Source organism: Leuciscus leuciscus, assembly GCF_965113295.1.
Source record: "Leuciscus leuciscus genome assembly, chromosome: 2".
NCBI lineage: Eukaryota > Metazoa > Chordata > Actinopteri > Cypriniformes > Leuciscidae > Leuciscus > Leuciscus leuciscus.
The window spans coordinates 25,869,128-25,890,124 of NC_138726.1; the positions used below are offsets into that span (position 1 = coordinate 25,869,128).

At 36.8% G+C, this 20,997-nt stretch overlaps 1 protein-coding gene across 14 annotated transcripts in view; it reads left to right on the plus strand.

The window, feature by feature from the left end:
* The window catches only part of ppip5k1a (diphosphoinositol pentakisphosphate kinase 1a), a 38,945-nt gene that overhangs the window by 14,339 nt on the left and 3,609 nt on the right, over positions 1-20,997 (plus strand). Inside the window, exons 13-29 of one of the 14 annotated variants that reach the window (XM_082161834.1) lie at positions 2,275-2,384; positions 2,935-3,020; positions 3,108-3,233; positions 5,701-5,822; positions 5,915-6,097; positions 6,208-6,349; positions 6,464-6,687; positions 11,090-11,217; positions 11,313-11,427; positions 12,351-12,458; positions 12,622-12,735; positions 12,869-13,009; positions 13,169-13,262; positions 14,114-14,239; positions 14,584-14,613; positions 15,613-15,675; positions 19,081-19,260. In XM_082161834.1, the coding sequence (XP_082017960.1) occupies positions 2,275-2,384; positions 2,935-3,020; positions 3,108-3,233; positions 5,701-5,822; positions 5,915-6,097; positions 6,208-6,349; positions 6,464-6,687; positions 11,090-11,217; positions 11,313-11,427; positions 12,351-12,458; positions 12,622-12,735; positions 12,869-13,009; positions 13,169-13,262; positions 14,114-14,239; positions 14,584-14,613; positions 15,613-15,675; positions 19,081-19,260 (2,092 nt within the window). Of the gene's footprint in view, positions 1-2,274; positions 2,385-2,934; positions 3,234-5,700; positions 5,823-5,914; positions 6,098-6,207; positions 6,350-6,463; positions 6,688-11,089; positions 11,218-11,312; positions 11,428-12,350; positions 12,459-12,621; positions 12,736-12,868; positions 13,010-13,168; positions 13,263-14,113; positions 14,240-14,583; positions 14,614-15,612; positions 15,676-19,080; positions 19,308-20,997 lie in introns of all 14 variants that reach the window. The other 13 variants (XR_014203714.1, XM_082161827.1, XM_082161836.1 and 10 more) reach the window with 13 other exon arrangements.

The window sequence follows — 20,997 nt, forward strand, 5'->3', positions numbered from 1 at the left end:
TCTTGTGCCATCCCGATACAGTCAGAGTCTTGTCACTTATCCAAATATGTTTTTCCTAGCTGCAAAAGATTTTATAGTCTTTTTTTTATTTTGATAAAATCAAAGCTTTATTAGGCAAACCAAGAATCAAAAATAGAGGCTCCAATACCAACTCCTCAAATATATTACTCATTTCAGAAACTATCTTGGCCCAATATATCCCAGGTAACAATTTTGTAAATTCTTTTATTATAGATTTAATTTTTTATATTTTGGTTGAATTTAAACCATTGGTTCGCAACCTTATTGACCCCCTAGAAATTATTAATTTATGGGCACTAGAATTTATCGTAATTTATGGGCACTGCTGTTTTCTGTAAATTAAAAAAATAAACTAAAATAATCATAATTAAAAAATAAAATAATTGCATTGTCAAAATTCTAAGAATTCATAATTTTACTCTCATTCCTAAACTTAAGAATAAGTGTGATTCATAAAGGTTCCTAAGTGTCAAGAGGTCTCAGCTCCTAAATTATTTAAGAGTGCTGGAGAGGTATCCTAACCTAATTAGGAGTAACAAGATGGCAGCAGAGAGGAGGAGGCCACGTACTTTTCAACAAAAATATGATGTATTGGAGTTAAATGATGAGAGTTGATCATCAAGATATTCTTTTTTGTAACTTACCTTTAAGAAATTTTATAGCAATGAAATTAAATTAAATGAAAGTAATAATTACATTTTTGGCGACTGGAAAAATGCAGCAGAGCAGATGACTCTGAGCTCATCATTCCACAGTAAGCAGGGTCTGAAATAGCACTATTGTGAAACTGACCACACCAAACATACAGTAGTGGCCAAAAGTGATGTGCTTTTACAATACAGATCGTTTTAAATCAGATTTACATTGATTACAAGAAAAGTTAGTTTTGGCTGTACAGCAGCTCTAGAAGAAAATAGTGTCATTGTCCAGCTTAAGTGTTGATTCATTTCCATTGTAAAAATCATCAGTTATCTATTTTATTTATTTATTTCTATTCATTCGCTCTGGAGAAAACAGTCATGTCATCGTCCAGCTCAGTTCAGTTCTCAGACAATGGTGTCAGTGCAGGCAGATCAATAATATAGTTGAATATTAAGTGACAAAAAAGGGCAAACTACTGCCACAGGTTTTAGGTTTTTAACTAAAAAGCTCATAGTCAGTTATTAATATTTCATTGTCCTCTCTTGTTTTTTCATGTGTTCATAATTTCTTTGTATGATAGCCTGGCTAAAACATATTTCTACAGTTTGGCATGTTTCATTGTGTTATCAAAAATAAACAATTGACTCCAAGCACAACTACACAATACGCTTACAAAATCTTTAACACATTTTTAATACTATTTGAATAAAGGGTGAATCTGTCAATTTTCCTTTGCCTCACTTTTGGCCACTACTGTTTGGCAGTTCATTGACTTTCCAACTGATCTTCAAATCTTGCAGCAAAATCAAGCCACTTTTATGAGGATTGCAAGCTTCCCTGAGTTGTTGGATCCACTGAGGGAACTCATGTTTGCATCATTGCTCCAACTGTAAATGAGGAGACATCTATCAATAGAAAAGGATTCCACAGCATCAATACTAATTTGTGATAATTTTGCACAATGCAAATTGCAAAGCAATTTAAAAAAAAATTAATTAAAATATTAAAGTTTCAGTATCTTAATTAAATTATTTTATTATAATTACATTAAATGATTGGTGTCATGCTGCGGTGACCTCACCCTTGCAGGCTCACTATTGGCTTATTCAGTGGTTGAGGGCAGCCATTTTGGGTTGACATCATTGTAGTCCTTAGTTCACAGCACTTAAGTGCCGCTTCAGTCAGCACTTCGAGAAGTCCTACTTTTTACTAAGAATTTTTTGACACTTAAGTCAAAGCTTAAGACTATTCTTAAGAGCATTTCTTAGAAGTTTTATACATAAGGGCCCAGATCTACAATCAAACTTGTAAAGTTAGGCTTCCTCGTATATTGAGGTTTTCCAAGACTCTGGGAATCCTGGTGCTTCAAAGGGGAAAAAAAAAGGTTGTTGAGGGGATATATTAAAATAAACACCTTGATTTTGGTTAATTTGAAACTTATTTCAATTCCTGTTGTGTCTTATTTTACATAATTTTAAGTCATCTTGAGGCCCCCTTGGAAGTTTGCTGAGCCCTCATAGTGGGCCCCTGGCCCACTGTTTGAGAAAACCTCATTTAAACCTTGAATTTATTGTTAAAATCTGCTGTGCTACTCCATATCTGTTTCCACAGGAAGTTCTGGACATTACCAGGACACTCTTGGCAGATATTGGACAGCATACTGACTGTGAAGTTGAGGAGAAGAAGTCCAAGCTTGAACAACTGAAGACCGTTCTAGAAATGTACGTTAATGTAAGATGTTAACTGGGCCATGCTAACTGGCACACTTGCAGTCTTCCTTGGTGGCTTCCTTTTAAGTCTTTTGACACGACATATTTTCCAGACACAAGCTTTACTAGCTCGGGTGTTATATAAAACAATACGTTAATTTCCGTCATATTCTTAACAGATGCTTTCTTTCAGAAAAATACATTAATGTTTCTAGTGTATCTAAGGAGATATATGTAACATGTCTTAAAGGAGATTCAGTTGAAGGATGTTGTAAATGAACACTATGTTCAGTGATATTCCCAACATGCAGTATTTTTAGAATCTCAGTATTAAGTTTTGTCCTATGACACAATGAAATCGCAGTGTCCCCTTTCACAACTCTTGACAAGCATCACTCATAGATGCACTGGATGGATTTCTGAGCAGCTGTTCTGGCAGGTGCTTCTGGCTATGTTAATATAGATGTCAGTCAAGAACAGGGAAGTGGAAAGTAAACTTCTTTGAGGCCTGTAGATACCCTAATTACATTATTGTCCCTATTCTGTTCTATTCTTTTTTCAGGTATGGTCATTTCTCTGGAATCAATAGGAAAGTGCAGCTAACCTACCTTCCTCATGGACAGCCCAAAACATCCAGTGAGGAGGAAGGTACGAGGATTGTTGATCAAGAAACTCAGTCGTGTTTGGCTTTAATCATGTCATGCATTATGGTGCTGCTGTTTGTGTTTTGTGCAGATACCAGTAAGGAAGGAGCCTCTATACTGCTGGTGCTGAAGTGGGGGGGGGAGCTGACTCCAGCGGGCAGAGTTCAGGCTGAAGAACTCGGCAGGGCTTTCCGCTGCATGTATCCTGGAGGTCAAGGTAAAAAAAAAAAAAAAAAAAAAAAAAAACTCCAGTTTGTCTGTCACTAAGGGGCAATTTTATTCAGATAAAGTACCTCGTACCTGCATACAGATCTGCATTTTGAGGTAATCATTCCTCATAGTAACACAGCTTGTTATATTAAGGTAGGAGTTATATATACTATTAAAGTGTAAGAATTAAACTGCGCAAGTCAATAAAAGCATGCAGCGCGACCACTACGCATCACGTACACACAAGTTGCAGCTTGTTCCGTTGTACATAGTCAATGCTATACATTCAGTATAGATATTCAGTATTGAGTCCTTATTAAATATTCCACACACATCGAAATGAATGTGTTGCATTGTGGTAACACCGTTCATGTGTACCTGGTCACTTCATGTGTTTTTTCTGATTGGATAGCTCCCATTAATTAAAAGACCGAAAGAGAGAATTTTTTTTCGTATTCCAGATGAAACTGGACAAACTGCATCTGGTTGTTGAAGCTACAAATGTAAATTTTACTCATCCTAAAATGGCAAAAACTAAACATGCGAGAGCGTTTTATAACGGCTCCCGGTATCCAGATATGACAGCACTGCAGCAGCATCGCCGCAGAGAAGTAGCTGAGCATCTTTTCAGCAAGCCGACGCGCAAACTGCCACAAATGAAACAAAGTTTAAATGACAATTGTTTTTACTTTAGACCAGGTTTCAGTTGCCTCAAAATAGCAACGTACCAACAATGCGCCTGAACACACCTCGTTTTCAGACCAGCACACAAATGGGCGCAAATGCATTTGCTATTTAAACAACGTGGTGCAGGACATGAAAATTATAACTGCGTCGGCTGAAACTAGCAAAAGACACAACGCCTGGCACTGCGTTGGTGTGTTTGATTAGGGTTGGAGTAAAACTGTTGACCGAGGACCAGAGTTGAGTGTTATTTTTCTAGAGTCCACAAATCTCATGCTTTCAGCACCTTATTACACCTTTCTAATCCAACATTGTACCTAAATCTAACTGATTAACATTCATATTAATGACGGTGACTCAATATCGGATGACATTTTAATAATGTTCATTATTCAGTCATCTACAAACATTATATAATGCTTAATAAATCAGTAATTGGTGAACTTTCAAATATGAATATATTAACCATAGTTAAATAACTGACTTACAGTTGAGTAATGACTAATTAAACAAAAATGTAATGCACATAGAGTGCTGCAAAGTCCTAAAACCAGGAAATGAGCATTTATTCACTTTAGGAACTTTAGGAACTTTCATTGTCCAGAAGTCAATGGACTTTTTTCAATGAGGTTTTGGTTAAATGCCTGTGGTTAACACAAGCTCAGGATTTGTTTCACGTTTTATTCTATGACATAAAAATACTACATCAGTTATACCCCACTCGTGAATTCTTCTAGCTTTTACGTATCTTGAAAAAGGGCATTTGGTGACGTTGATGTCATGCAACTGTGGTTGCAACTAAAAGTTCTTTATAGCTTAACTTCAGCTGCTGCAGATTGTATTTAAGCTTCAATATTCATAAACATGTTCATTTGTGAAGATTATCTTGATTAACAAAATGTGTAAGAATTATAAACTTTTGTCACAGAGCTTATTTTCTGCAATAATCCAAAAGCTAATGGATGTTGAGGAAACCAGAGTGATGCAAACCTCTGGGTTGGCCTACAAAAATATACCATCCCTGCAGCACTCTATTAACCAAAGATCTGTGAAGCATTATAAGAACCTTGAAGTTTATAAAATATAAGGTATTATTAAGTGTTACCCAATTTTGGGATAAAACCCAGTGCCTCATCAGCAGTCTTCGTATTATATGCTTCCCATTTTCCTGTTTGTTCTTAGCTATAATTTCTGCTTTTTATTCTGTGCAGCAGTATTTTTTATTTTCTTTCACACCATAGAAGTGTCACAAAACCATATTGTTCATATGACTATATTGTGCGCTGTAAGTCTTCTGATACTTTTGTTTGAGGAACAGACTTACATTTTAACCATTGTTCACTGATAATCTTTCATTCTTCCTTATCTTGCAAATTAGATTTGCATTTACGTTTTGCTTACTGATTGGTTGTGTATATGGAACAACCAATGGTGTTTACTTTCAGTGACATCAAACTTGGTTCAATGTGTCTGAGGTTGCCAAATTTGAGTGAATGAGATTTTACAGCAAAATAACCTTTTGGACATGTTAACTTTGACATGTTAACCTTCAGACTTAATAATAGTAGTGTTTAACCCTGTTCTTAGAGACCCACTATCCTGCAGTTTCATTCCAGCCTTCTCCAACACCCATGCCTCTTAATTGTCAGTTAAGACCTTGATTATGGTTGGAGATAAACCCCGGAAAGACAGTGGGTTTTCAGGAACAGGGTTTATTACCCTTGTCCTATATGTCTATTTAGTCTCACCAAGTTTTTCTCTGTGAATGTTATGTTCTTGACTACTTATAGGGGATTACGCTGGCTTTCCAGGCTGTGGCCTGCTCAGGCTACACAGCACCTACCGGCATGACCTCAAGATCTATGCCTCGGATGAGGGCAGGGTGCAAATGACTGCTGCTGCGTTTGCAAAGGTCCTCAGCCACAACAAATACAGGTCTTCTAAGGTTTAGAGATATAAAGTTATCAGAGGATGTTAACCTGGAGTTGGTTGTTTGCCTCGCAGGGTCTCTTGGCACTGGAAGGGGAACTGACACCCATCCTGGTCCAGATGGTAAAGAGTGCAAATATGAACGGCCTGCTGGATAACGATATTGACTCCCTCAGCGGCTGTCAGCAGAGGGTTAAGGCCAGACTTCATGAGATCATGCAGAAAGATCAAATCTTCACAGAAGAAGACTTTGACAGGGTAAATCAGAGCGTCAAACATCTTTTGAACTATGGGGTGTATTTCAGTCCCTCCGCTGACTTGATATGAAAAGCACATCTGTGTCCACTTCATCTCTTTTGTTTCTCCAGCTGGCTCCAACATGCAGCAGCTCTTTGGTGAACTCTATGAAGGCTGTGGAGAATCCAGTGAGTATGTGTGATCAAGTCTACACCCTTGTCCAGAGCCTCACCTCACAGATCCGCAAAAGACTTGAAGACCCCAAATCAGCAGGTGAATGCTCTGTGCTCACATAAAAAAAAGACTGAAAAGAAAAGCGCACTTTAAAAGGCTGTACAGATAAACTTGATACAACCTGAGTAAATGAGTTTGAGTTGCCTCTCTCAGATTTACAGCTGTACCACAGCGAGACACTGGAGATGATGCTGCAGCGCTGGTCTAAGTTGGAACGGGACTTCCGCATGAAGAGCGGCCGCTACGACATCAGCAAGATTCCTGACATTTATGACTGTGTTAAGTATGACGTGCAGCACAACAGCTCCCTGGGCCTGGAGGACACAGGGGAACTCTTCAAGCTCTCTCGAGCTCTAGCCGACATTGTCATACCTCAGGTGTGTGAGGAAATCTGTATGTCTTGCCCTTAGCTAAAGTTTATTTTTCTTCAGTTGCTTATGTGAATAGGGCTTTTCAGAATACAAGTATTTCACTAGATATTTTCACTAGCATTAGCTATTACTTGCTTCAAGTAAAAAAAAAGTAAAAAAAAAAATTTTATTCACATATCACCCAGCCCTCGATACCACAACAAAAAGTTAACAAAAAGTAAAACTAAATCTAAAAAATTATTGTTAAACCCTTATAAGTACTTCTTGACAATTTTTGACTAACAGCCAGTGCAATTTTAGTATCATTGTTTTTTAAATATTTTGAATTAGAATTTAGATTTGTAATTTCTATTTTCATTTGAATTTTCGTTAAAGTTTTAGTTTAAATACGTTATTGTATTTTTAAATAGGTCTATATAGGTTTTATTTAGTTTTAGTTTTAGTTATTTTAGTACTTTAACGTAAATGTATATGGAAGTAGAATAATGTCAAATGTTTTTGAAATAAAAAGCCTGTTGAATTGCACTACTTGAAAAAAAATAGGCATTGCATTAACCATGCTTGCATTTTAATGCATTGTATTTTTAGTGCTTACATTTTTATGGGCTGAAATTCAACATGGTTGAATATTTAAGCTGTGAATATTTCAATTAAAAACATTTCAAACACCTTTTCATTATTAAAAATTCAATAATCCATATTCACCTTTCATATTTCACTTCCAAAATATTCAAACTGTTTAAAAATACAACCAATAATATTCAACAGGCAATTTTCGGTCCATTTTATTTCGCTTTGCAAATTCGCTTCCACAAATTCAGTGGTTCAAATTCGACAGTAAATTCAACGTTGACGTCCAGGAACTGCAGGAAAAGCAGTAGATTGCCGAGCATACTCTCCATCTGCTGTTAGTCGACCTCACCAGCAGATGGTGCAAAAGCGCGTGTTGAAGACCAGCAAGTTAGAACAAGTCATTCATTCATAAAACTCATTTACAGCAATGTAAGTGTATTTGTGATTATTATGACGGCTGTTTTATGTTAAATTCAGTGTCTTCACGGTTACTTTTCCTGTGTAGCCTACATGCATCTTTCTCTACCGTGAACGAGATTATAATGTTATTCCCCGATGCGGATATACAGATCCAAGGTTAAATTTTTGAGGTTGACATATATTTCTCTTGGTTGTTTAGTTGCCTTAACTTTATATTGTGGCGATGTGCTGCATGCAGGCTATTAGGGTTTCCCTCAATACTTAAGGATTCCCCTGCTGGACACAAGGCTTAACGTAGCTTAATGGACTACAGTGATGTAAAAGACCAAAATCGCAGGCAAGCAGATGGACTCAGAATAACGCGCAAAGCTTAATGCTGAGCGTTTCCCAGTGATAGACTGGCATACAGATGGCTTGATGTTGGACATTCGCACATTTAGGGACCGTCTCTAAAGTGTATACGACTTTGGTATACACGTTTCTAACTCCGATAGCATTTGAATAGAACGACTTACAGTCATAAAACCAACTGTAAAGTGTTCATTTAGTGTCAGGCATACTGCGCACCCTTTGGATTTTTAATATTTATTCAAATAAATTTAAGTTTGCTATTGAAGTTAGAAACGTGTATGCCAATGTTGTATGCAACTTTAGAGACGGTCCCTAAATGTGCTAATGTCCAATGTCAAGCCAATTTTTACATTGTCATTTAGCAGACGCTTTTATCCAAAGCGATTTACAGTTAAACTAACAATAGGAGGACAATATGCAAGTGCTGTGACAGTTTAAGCTAATGCAATATACGTATGCATACTATATGTATGTATGTGTTGATTTTATGCCAGTATATCACGAAACGCTCAGCATGAAACTTTGCGCGTTAAGTTCATATTCTGAGTCCATCTTCTTGCCTGTAGCCTATATAATAGCCTACAGCCTACTTCCCTAATAAGGTGCAAGATTGGTCTTTCATATCACTGTATCAACGGAAGGAGAATCCTTGAGTATGAGGTATTGAGGGAAACCGATTATAATCCTGTTCATGGTAGAGAAAGCTGATGACATGTAGAATACACAGGGAAAGTAACAATGAAGTTATTGAATGAAACATAAACACAGCTTTTGTGTGTTTATCATATTTTCCGCATATACTGACACAGATAATCATTTTCATTTTATGAATGAATGTCTTCGTCAGCAACAAGCGCTTTTGCACCATCTGATGGTGATGTCGACTAACAGCAGATGGAGAGTATGCTCGGCAATCTACTGCTTTTCCTGCAGTTCCTGGACGTCAATGTTGAATTTACTGTCGAATTTGAACCACTGAATTTGTGGAAGCGAATTTGCAAAGCGAAATAAAATGGACCGAAAATTGCCTGTTGAATATTATTGGTTGTATTTTTAAACAGTTTGAATATTTTGGAAGTGAAATATGAAAGGTGAATATGGATTATTGAATTTTTAATAATGAAAAGGTGTTTGAAATGTTTTTAATTGAAATATTCACAGCTTAAATATTCAACCATGTTGAATTTCAGCCCATAAAAATGTAAGCACTAAAAATACAATGCATTAAAATGCAAGCATGGTTAATGCAATGCCTATTTTTTTTTCAAGTAGTGCAATTCAACAGGCTTTTTATTTCAAAAACATTTGACATTATTCTACTTCCATAAATGTAAATGTAAATAAGAAATGTTGCCTTAAAATTAAGTTAGTTCTGAAGGCAAAAGTGGGTCCAACCCCTGAAATACGTTTATTTAATTTTTTTATTTTATTGTATTTCAGTTTTAATATTTTTTAATTTTTCTTCAAGAAATGTAAATGTTTATTTTTGTTTTGTTTTTTAAGTTTTAGTTAACAATATAAACCTTGCCAATAGCAGTAGAATTGAGCTACTTATGTTGTTGAATGGGAGTCGTATCGACTTGCTACAAAATAGTGAAACTCTTGTGTACTGTAATCTAGTCTTCTAGGTAATAAAATATTGTTTATTTTTAGTTATAATGTGGTCTCTCTGAATACTCAAATTTGATTGGCTGGAAGGTGTGCAAAAAAAACTTTTAATGCACAGGTATTTTATTAAGTAAGTTTAATCACCATTCTATATTAATGCGCGGTTTTCATCGAAGAGCACACACACAAACGTCACTCTCACACAGAGAGCAAAGATCGTGCTGCGCACACAGAAACATTCAGGAGCACAGAAACTTATCAACACTGCCCTGTACTTTTAGTAATAAAATAGCTTCGCTACTGAATCGCCACATTATATTTCTCAGCAAAGAGGGGGTTACATCGCTATTCTAAAGTAATTAAACAGCTTCGTTGTTAATAGAGAGAGACACTGAACAGACGCAGGTACGAATCTCTCTCTCTCTCTCTCTCTCTCTCTCTCTCTCTCTCTCTCTCTCTCTCTCTCTCTCGATAATTCAAATAAATGCTATAATTCATTCATTCAAAATCAAATAAATGTAATATTACGCACTACTTTATCACTGTGTCTTATTCAAAGCGGCTGAATGCTAAATCTATTGAACCGTAACTGCCGAAAATAACCATCAATTTTACCCTTTCGGTTAAATTTTGTGATGCAAACATCAATAACAGGGTTATTAATAAAAGGGTTAGTTCACCCAAAAATGAAAAATTTGTCATAATTACTCACCCTCATGTTGTTCCAACCCCGTAAGACTTTCGTTCATCTCTGGAACACAAATTAAGGTATTTTTCATTAAATCTGAGAGCTGTCTCACTCCTCCATAGGTTTCTCTGTAATTGAAACTTGCTGGCCCAGAAAGTTAGTAAAGACAATGTTTAAAATAGTCCAAGTGACTACAGTGGCTCAACCACAAGTTTATCAAGCGACGAGAATACTTTTTGTGCGCAAAAACCCCCCAAAAATAACGAATTTATTTAACTACGTGAACTCTGAGTGAGTTCACGTAGTGTAGCAGCATAGTGCTTCTGGGTTGTACGTCAGAACGTTGGCTCACTATTGAAGGAGTGAGCCAGCTCTCAGATTTAATAAAAAATATCTTAATTTGTGTTCCAAAGATGAACGAAAGTCTTACGAGGTTGGAACAACATGAGGGTGAGTAATTACTGTCAAAATTCTCTGACATTTTTGGGTGAACTAACCCTTTATGTTGTTAGTGCTAGCAAATGACCATATGGTATAAGCAGGATAATCCACGGTTAGTTGTGCATTAAACGATTTTAATGCACTTTGTAGAGGCATCGGGCGGTTCTTTGCCTCCACGTCATGCATTAAAATTGTTTAATTTACAGCTAGCTGTAGATTATCCCTTACTTGTTTTTTTCCCCCAAAAACGCCTCTACCCAGTATTCCACACAAAACCAGGATCTGCTATTGTGCATCTGATTGTAAACTACTTTCTTTTTTTTTTAGGAGTATGGCATTAATAACGTGGAAAAGCTGGATATTGCATATGCCTACTGTCTGCCTTTAGTAAAGAAAATTCTCCTGGACCTTCAGAGGACACACGAGGACGAGTCTGTAAACAAGCTGCATCCTCTGTGAGTGCCCTGTTTTTTACTCTCATCTCTCCTTTTTCTTTTATTTGGTCTCTCTTATTGACCATAAGAGATTTGTCCATATCTTTGTATCCCAGATACTCACGTGGTGTGCTGTCACCAGGCAGACATGTCCGAACTCGGCTGTATTTCACGAGTGAGAGTCACGTCCACTCCCTGCTCAGCGTCTTCCGTTATGGCGGCCTATTGGATGTAAGTATTATTTATATTATAAAGAGAAATGACGAGAAAAATAGAGAAACGAAGTGACACACACATAAGTCCTGTTTACTGTCTTTCATGACTATGCTTAACACATGTAAAAAGTGCACTTTGTAATATTGCCAATTGCGTTTTACTTTAAAGGACATTTTTAATTAGTATGCTTTAATAATCTTTTGTGCTTTTAAAGAAGTAAAATTATTTTGATATGTTGATGTATTAAAGCACATACAAAGTACTTGATTATAATTTGTAAACTGTATTGTGTTATTCAATATTTAATTTAAAGTTAACATATTTTTAATTTACTGAATTGCAACTTCATTATTAGACATAATATTCAGCTAGAGATGCACTGGTCGACCGGCCATAAATTGGCTTTGGCAGAAAACGGATACAAAGAGGAGAACACAGATGTGCCAACAGAGCAAATTTATTTGAAATCATTTATTATTTTATAATGCGCTATATAAACAAAGCTGACTTTACCTTAAATGATTGTTTAAGAGCAGGATACTTTAACCATGTTTCAAAGACAATAGAATTATGAAATTATCTATAAAGATGTATTGAAGTCCTAAAGTTCTTAGTGTGTCAAAAAAAAAAAGCATTTAATATAAATTTAAACTATTATGCATTTTCTCTTAATTGTAGTCAACATCCACTTAAGCATCTGAAAACATTACATTCAGTTTGCACTTAAAAATATTATTTTAAAGTATATTATTCCTGTAGTAAATACTCTTTAAAAAAAAAAAAATATGCTACTTATTTCACAAAGGTAAAGTAGTACAAAAGCTACAGCAAAAGTACAAATGCAGAAAAATAAGAGAGAACAGGAACACTTTTTTTTTTTACAAGAACCTTTGATTGTGGTTTCAGTTAAATGTTAAAGGATACATATGATGTTTCAGGAGGAGAAGGACCAGCAGTGGAAGAGAGCCATGGATTATCTAAGTGCAGTGTCTGAGCTCAACTATATGACCCAGATCGTCATTATGCTCTACGAAGACAACAACAAGGTACATCCTGCTCTCACTGTCTGTTCTACTCAACTGAGGTACAGAATAAACATAAGTGAACTGTCATAACTGAGCTGTCCAATGTTTTATTTGAGTAAGGACTGTGTAGTCTCAAAAGAGTTCTTCAAAGAAATGTGACAGTTGTGATGTTGTGTTAACTCAGGACCCATCCTCTGAAGAGCGCTTCCATGTGGAACTGCATTTCAGCCCTGGGGTCAAAGTATCTGAGGAGGAGAGCGCTCCGATGGGATTTGGTTTCCGTCCAGCCTCTGCTGAAGTATACAGACTTTCATTTGTTACATTTTCTCATCATGTATTGGATTAGGTTGTTGTTCAGCTAATAAATTGTTATTAAATAAAAAATTGTTCAGCAGAATTGTCCATGTCTGTGTTTGTGTGTGTTGACATAGAATGACCAAAAGCAAACAGACCCTGGTAGTTTGGAAAATCTTGCACGAGATGAACCCGACCGCGCCTTGCCCCTTTCGGAGGCCATCAGCACCCAGAGGAAATCCCCTCTGATCCGGAATCGCAAGACTGGCTCCATGGAGGTATCACAGCCGCCATCACACTCAATAAACCTACTATGCCAACCATTGTATAGTGTGCTTTGTAAAATACTTGTATAAATCTCTGTGGTGTCAAATTGACTGAATCAGGCTGGGTTTTATGTACCATAATTCAACAGTTCTATTTGTGTCTGTGCACAGGTCCTATCGGAAAGCTCATCCTCTAAAGGGGGCAGCTATCGCCTCTTCCCCTCCTGCTCACGTCAGTCTCCAGAGATGAAGCAGAGCGGATTAGGTTGGTATCATGTGTCTGTCTCAGTCAGCCTCAACAACTGCTGTTTATCTCTTCTCCCTGACAGGAACACACCCTCTCAATCCAAGGCAACACTATATTGCATGTTATTTCGGGTGTAAAAGCCATTAGCTGACCACTTGCATAGACGTTACCTAGGAAATTGGTGGATACACACTTCAGATCCAGACAGAGACGGAGTTTGTTGCATGATGGTGGGATGTTGCTGTTAATTTTTAGACATTTTGGATTAACACAACATTCTGTGTTTTGCTGTAGCCTATTTAAACTGTGTTTTAAATAAATTAGTGCTTTATTTAGTGCTGTAATCTGTGATGACCGTTTAGTTGGCTTTTTATATGCCTATGAAAGAAATTGCCTTGAATTTGCTGCAATTTTAAAATGTAAAATTTTGCATGGTAAAAAAAACATTTGACAAGGGTGAAAATTAGCAAAATAATCCTGCATGCAGTCCGACATATTTCATACCTAACTATCTGTTGATTTGAAGTTAATTTGTGTAATCTACTATCAATGACATGTGAACGCTAATGTTCACTAATATCATACTGATCTGCTGTTTTGTTAATGTTCAAAATTGCTCCTAATAGATATATAATGTATATACTTCCATGAAAATTTCCATGACCAGAACATTGCTTCTGTCTTTTGTTCATTAGATTTCGCTCTACTAGCCTGTCATTGATGTTCGCCAAACCGTAATGGTTTTGGCATGAGTCATATATTATGATTTTATAGTCCTCTCACTCCATCTGCAGTAACTGCTGTGTTTTGATTAATAAGTGCATGTGGTTGGTGTGCACACTAATTCCGTGATCTAACCCCCTCTGCAGGCTCTCAGTGCGCTGGTCTCTTCAGCACCACCGTCCTGGGGGGCTCCTCTAGTGCCCCCAACCTTCAGGACTACGCACGCACACACCGCAAAAAATTCTCCTCAGGCAGTTTGACCTATAAAGACGGTATGTGCTCAGTCCAGCTCCTTCTCTCACAGAGATAATAAAAGAGTTTACAATACAGGAAATCTAGGTAAAGGGCACTTCCTGTAAAGTTTAGGATTAAGAACTCTCGTTACATCAGGTCCTGATGGTGTATCACACATCTCGCTGTCATACTCACCATTTCACATCTGGTTCATGTTCATGGTCTTGAATGTGTGGTGTTTAAAAGCTCATGGAGTCTGCTGTGTCATTTATTGTCTTTCTGAAATTGTCTTTTGTTTCTTGTCATTTATCATTTTTTGTGAGCAGTGTTTTATTCTTGACATCATTTAAATGGAAGCACATATTTTTATGTACCGTTGCAGGAATCCAAAAAAGTTTGAAGCAAAAACATGGTAAGAATGTAGATTTAGTGAACGGCAAACTATTACCCATTAAATTGGTGTTGAAATTATTACTAAATTTGATAAATGATTCAGTGCTCTCTGGAGTGCTCTTACATACCGATTCCTTCCAGAATGTTCAGTTTTTACGCTCCTGGTGAAACACTTTGTCCACAAGGTGTCAGTGTCACATTGTTTGGCATTCTCCCCCTTTCAGTTCCCATTTCCTGTGTCCTGTTTTCTTTACTGCCGTTTTGCAGTTCTAACTTTACTTTCTCATTTGTTACTATCGTATACATGAGCCTGTTCATTTATCCTTATTAGCTTCATTTTAAACCTCTGGCTGGTCTCTAGGACTGGCTGGTCATTCCCTAGTTTCTTTGTCTTCACTGTTGTGTGTGGTTGTGTCCTGTGAAGGCATTGCTGTTACGCTACAGGCTCTCAGAGCTGCTTAAATTACATAGGTAAGGGGTTGATCTGACCGTCTCAAGCTTTTCATGCTTCTGTCCACCATTTTGTTTGTTCTGAGAGATGATGTCTGATAAGATGGCATCTGTATTTATAGTAGAGAAGTGCCCATAAAGTGACAAGCCCAAAATATTACTGTAGCTAATGCGTTATAAATAGATCCACTCATTCACTGTGGCGACTCTGTGAAGACAGTTAAGTCTGTCTTCTTATTGTCATTTTCTTTTTTCTTTTTTTACTTAAATAGGAATAGCCTCAGTTGAACCTATCTGTGAGATTAACATCTTCCTCGTAATATGAAACATTCTCACTCTTTAGCTAAAAGTCTAAATCACATTGAGACACTAAACGCTGCTCTTCCTGCTTCCTGTCCCAGTGTTTCTGAGTCTGTATCCTGCTGTAGTCACAGTAGAAACCCAGCCCTACTACACTCCTCACCCTACTATCCTTGACAGTCTCACACCTTCAGCTCTGTAACACCATCCCCATCCTATACAGGTGTACTGTAAAAATGGTAACTAGTGACCTTTTTTATTTCCTCAGAGTTGTTGTCTATGCCGGCAGTAAAGCGATTTTCTGTGTCGTTTGCAAAGCATCCGACTAATGGTACGTCTGCTTCTCTTCAAGTATATTTCCACTTTTTCTTTTTCTCCACCTCCCTTTGTTTTGCATGCCAATGGAAACCTCTTTTCATTTCGGAAATTTCTGTTGGTTTTGTTTTCTTTCACGTGATTTCTGACATCTTTTAAAACATTCAACCAGCCTCTTACCCTTTCCACATACACCACTATCGCTATCTGAAACCTCCTGCGGACAACTCTCACTCGCACCCAGTGACTCTGTTAATCAGTTTATGATTGACTGTTTGTGTGGATGAGTTTAAGCACGTGTTTGTGTTTCCTGTGCTTGTATGTGCACAAGTCTGTGGGGCGGTGAGTGTAGTACGCTGCAAAAAAATATCATGTTCTTATATCAGTATTTTTGTCTTGTTTTACATTTGGGAAGCAAAATTACATATAAGATTCATTATGTTTGAACAGCAGCGTATGACAGAGAGAATGTATTGAATTAAGTTATTAAAAAAACAATTCGCAAATTCACTTAGAAAAATAAAGTGAGAATTTATATTCTCTGAAATCAAGTTGTAATATTTTGTACGATGTTGTAAAGTAATTGAATTTAGATTGTGATCATTTCTATGAAAACAATAACAAAAATACTGAGATACTAAGATGATGATTTTATTTTATTTTTTTCAAGTGTACAATTATGAATAGATATTCAAGAAAATGAATCTGAGCCACTACTGGACAGTACACTGGTGATAAAACCTTTCCCCTGTTAGCTCTCGTATTAATGAACAGTGTTTTTCACTGTTTTGACAGGTTTTAATAGCAGACAGGGATTGTTCACTGGGAAGTGGTTCACCTGACACTCTTTTACCCCATTAATCTTCTCTCTTTTTTTATTTAAATTCAATGTGGTTGTGCACTGTAATTATGTTACATGTTGTGAATGTTGAGTTATGAAGCCAAGGAGTATTTTACCCTGTTTCCCTTTGATTCTTCATGGGAGGCAGCTTAAAATCTCAGCGCTGTCTACAGAAAAAGAGGCCATTATATTTGGAAATGCTAAAAACGACTAGCATTTCTTTCAAATTGAAATCTTCAGTTAATGAGAGTAAAATAACCTACCACACTTGCAGAAACAGATGAACTCCTAGCCAGTGTCTTTTGTGGTTCTCAACACTTAATAGACACATGCGCTGTGCATAATCTGCATCTTTATGTTATGTTGGTTAAGATGATATCAGTGTATTTCTCTCTGGAAAATAATCGTCTTCCATATGTTGTGATCAAAAGGATGTCCGGAGATGTTGTCTAGCATAAACAAACCTGAATGGAGGTGATAACAAAGGTCAAGAACAATGCAAAAGAGCTGCTTGTAAACTGATGTGAATTACTGCAGTGTGTTATGTAGGTGTATTTGGACACAGTCCTGTATGTGTTCAGTACATCTCATGCAAAGCTTAAGATGGTCCCTGATCCACCTACACAATCCCATTCCCTGCCAGATCCCACACTCTCTACCCACCACACATTCCCAGCCATCCAGCTCTCGAAGCCTTTCACGTAGGAGCCTTTCGTCCAACCTAATTATGTCTCTGTAGTTAATAAGAAATACTCGTTTGCCTTCATGTCTCTGAAATGAGTGCACTCTCTTTCGTTTAAACAAATTAAATTCATTCAGCCTTATTATTATACTTTTGTGTTTTCCCGGTAAGTGTGTAAATGTGGGTCAGGTGGGTATCAAATGTCACCACAAGGATAGTTAAACCTGCAATCTTCTACATTGTGGGCCCTTCCCAATGGTGCACATGATGAAACGGCTCATAAAGAGATTGTATAATGTTTTAATTAAAATCTAAAAAGGCCGAAAGGTTTCTGTAACGAGTAGTGTTGGGTGTAGCAAATATAATTTACTGATTTACTATAAAAACAACTGAAGTAATTAGAAAATGCACACTATGAACAAATGTGTGTTTGTGTTGGAACAATTGGTTATGATCTAATGACAAAGACTATGAACCTAATGAAACTCAAGTATGCATTCAGGCCGCTGAGCCTGATTTTCCATTGCCTCGGCTGTAAAAAGATTCTTTATAAACTGCATTCGTTAGCAACATGTACAACAAAACTACAAACAAAATCATTTTTGTAATATTTTTTAATTATTTAAATAAGTAGCCATTACAATTTTTAAATAATCAAATATTCAAATAGAATAGAAGAGTCATTTGTCTAACTATGTTAGTATCAATCAGGAACATTACCAACAATCTATGTTAAAAGTGTCTAAAAATGACCTTTAAACAAAAAAATTTGGGGTCAGTAAGAGATTTTTAAATGTTTTAAATGTCTCTTATGCTCATCAAGGCTGCATTTATTTGATAAAAAATACAGTAAAAACAGTAATATTATTACAATATAAAATAACTATTTTCTATTGTAATGTATTATAAAATGTAATTTTCTAGTAATAATCACTAGTAATAATCTAGTGTTGAAAACAGTTGTGCTGCTTACTATTTTTGTCGAAGGTTATATATTTCTCAGGATTGAAAGATGAATAGAAAGTTCAAAAGAAACAACTCTTTTGTAATATTATAAATGTCTTTACTGTCACTTTTGGTCAATTGAATGCATCCTTGCTGAATAAAAGTATTATTTTCTTAAAAAAAAAAAAAAAAAAAAAAAAATCTTACTGACCACTAAGTTTTTGTGTATATTTTTTGTAATGATGTGACCTTCTCATGGTGTAGTAGTCTAGTCGGACTGTGATGTTTGTCTCCACTGAGCACTGTATTCACTTCAGGCACACAGGATGACACTTCTGCTGTGACGGTTTACCCACCTCTATGGTGGTCTGGCTCAGGTAATGATAGATCTTTAGCTTGCGGCTTTAATCCAGTCAGGACGATTGATTTAATCGACTGGGCCTAACTACACAGTGTCCGTGTGCACGCTGAAGAACTCACAGTGTGAGGAAAAGTAGATCTGTCTAGAAGTTCTAGATGTCATTGTGGGAATGTAGACCATGTCTGTGTATAGCTTAGTGAGTTGTTCCTTGAATCCCTTGTGGTCTTGTGCCTTAAGCGATGAATGTTGACTCCAGGAGATGGTACTGTTTCCTTTGCACTCTCTGTGCATTGAACTGTACATCATTTTTTTGTGGATGAAGGCGGTGGACTACAACGGACTTAAGTGCTGCTGTGTGTTTGCTTGGGATTACCTGCTGGTGACCAGTTGCTCAGGCCCTTGTTTAAGTGTGTTAAATGTGGAGAAGTGTCTATTAAACGCTGTCAGACCTATTGTGGGGAGTTGTTCTGATAGCATGCTAAGTAATGAAACGGTAATCTCTGTACCCATGAGGACCCCATGCCCTCACCCATCTGCTTTCCAACCCCTACTCCCCATTCTTCTCTTCCCTGCTTTGCCTCTTCTTCCTCAGAACCCCTGGAAGAGCAACAGGTAGCCCAGCTGCTGAGGCGCTTTTCCAACGACCCCAATATTGGCCACCCGTTCTGTTTGGACAGTGCTTTTGCCCACCACCTCCATCAATGCTCCTACCATCTCCGCCTCTTCCGCAACTGGTTAATCTCTGGCCAGGACCCACTAGAGTACCTCTACGGTCAGCCCTGCGGAGGTCGTTCCGTGCCCTGCTGTGCCGTGACTGCAGTAATGGCCTCAGCTTTGCTCTAGCGCCTCTGCTGTTTGAAGCATGCTTGTGTTATTGGGGAAAGCAGCTTGCAGTGACACAGCTCTTGTTTTTTTTCTTTAACTTAATGAAGTTTATGTAGATAGAATATTTGTTTAGGGCTGTCAGGAAAAGAACATTTAAATAAATTGCGTTTAATCTTGTGCTTAATGTAAAATTGTTTAATTTGCTACGCTGTTTTCTTGCTAAAAATACACTACCGTTCAAAAGTTTGGGGTCAGTAATATATATATATTTTTTTTTAAAGTAATTACATTTATTCAGCAAGGACACATTAAATTAAAGTGACAGTAAAGACTTTTACATTGTAAAAGGTTTGCACAAACATTTTAAGCAAAATTAAGGATGTGACACTGAAGACTGAGTAATGGCTGCTGAAAATTCAGCTTTGCCATCACAAAAATAAATGACATTTTAAAATATATCCAGAAAACTGGTATTTTAAATGGTGATAATAAGTCACAATATTACTGTTTTTATTTATTTTTGATAAAATAAATGGAGCCATGGTGAACATAAGAGATGTCTTTCAGATACATTAAAAAATCTTACCGACCCCAAACTTTTAAATGGTAGTGTAATGAAAATGAACTAATGAAAGGGAACTAAATAACATGCAAGACATTCTTTTCCACCAATGCGTAGGTGATATTTCAGATTTTTTTAAAAACAATTCTTATTAATTCCACCATACAAAAGATTGTAATTGACTTTTGTTAACGCTCCCAGATGGATTGACTGAATAAATTAGCCCTTAAGAAGGTCACCTGTGCTGGTACTCTTGCAAGCTATTCAGACCAGTGTTTAGAAAGAGGACAGAACAGATTGAAACATGTTTTGATGTTGAATTTAGCGCTGTTCAGAGAAGAGGATGGAGAAGCATTAGGAGTGATCTCTCGCTCTCGCTGCTGTTTGCTGGGGTGTGTTGTGTGGCAGACGCATGCCAGTGGCATCTGATTGCAACTGTGTCAGCTTACAGTCGCATCGACTCTCTGACGTCATCAAAGTAACAGTTACAGTGACTGACTTGCATGATAGTGGCATATGATTTGAAAGAAAAGGGAATATTGTACATTTCTGTTCCAGATGTGAGTTATTAATTTCCAAATTATTAATGTATTAAACTCTCAATAATTGTTTAAATCGCTATTACTTCATACATAATCATACTCTTGCTTGTTTTTTATTTATATTCTCCATTTTCATAAGTAATAGTCAGAAGTGATGTTTTGTCATGAAATACATGTCTCCGTTTCTAAAATTCATGCACCGATTACATGATGATCTGCAGGTGCAGTTCTCACATCCATTCCTGTTTTTATTCCCGTCTCTGCCAGCTCCCTCCTAATTTACGCGTGTTGCTTTCATCTACATTAAGAGTTTGGTTTTTCCAACTAAAAGAAGTGCATAGAGACTAACAATTCATTAACAATGGAACTTTTTTGTTTTACTTGAAGTTTTTGTGTGTGTGTGTGTGTGTGTGTGTGTGTGTGTGTGTGTGTGTGTAGCTACATTTCTACCAGATTATGTATTAGTCTTCATTTTTGAATGTAGATTTAGATTCTTGAATGAATGGTAAGAGGATGAGGTGGGTTTGTTTGTGTGCATGTATGTCTGAATGTTTCCCGCCTGTGGTTCTGTCACTAACAA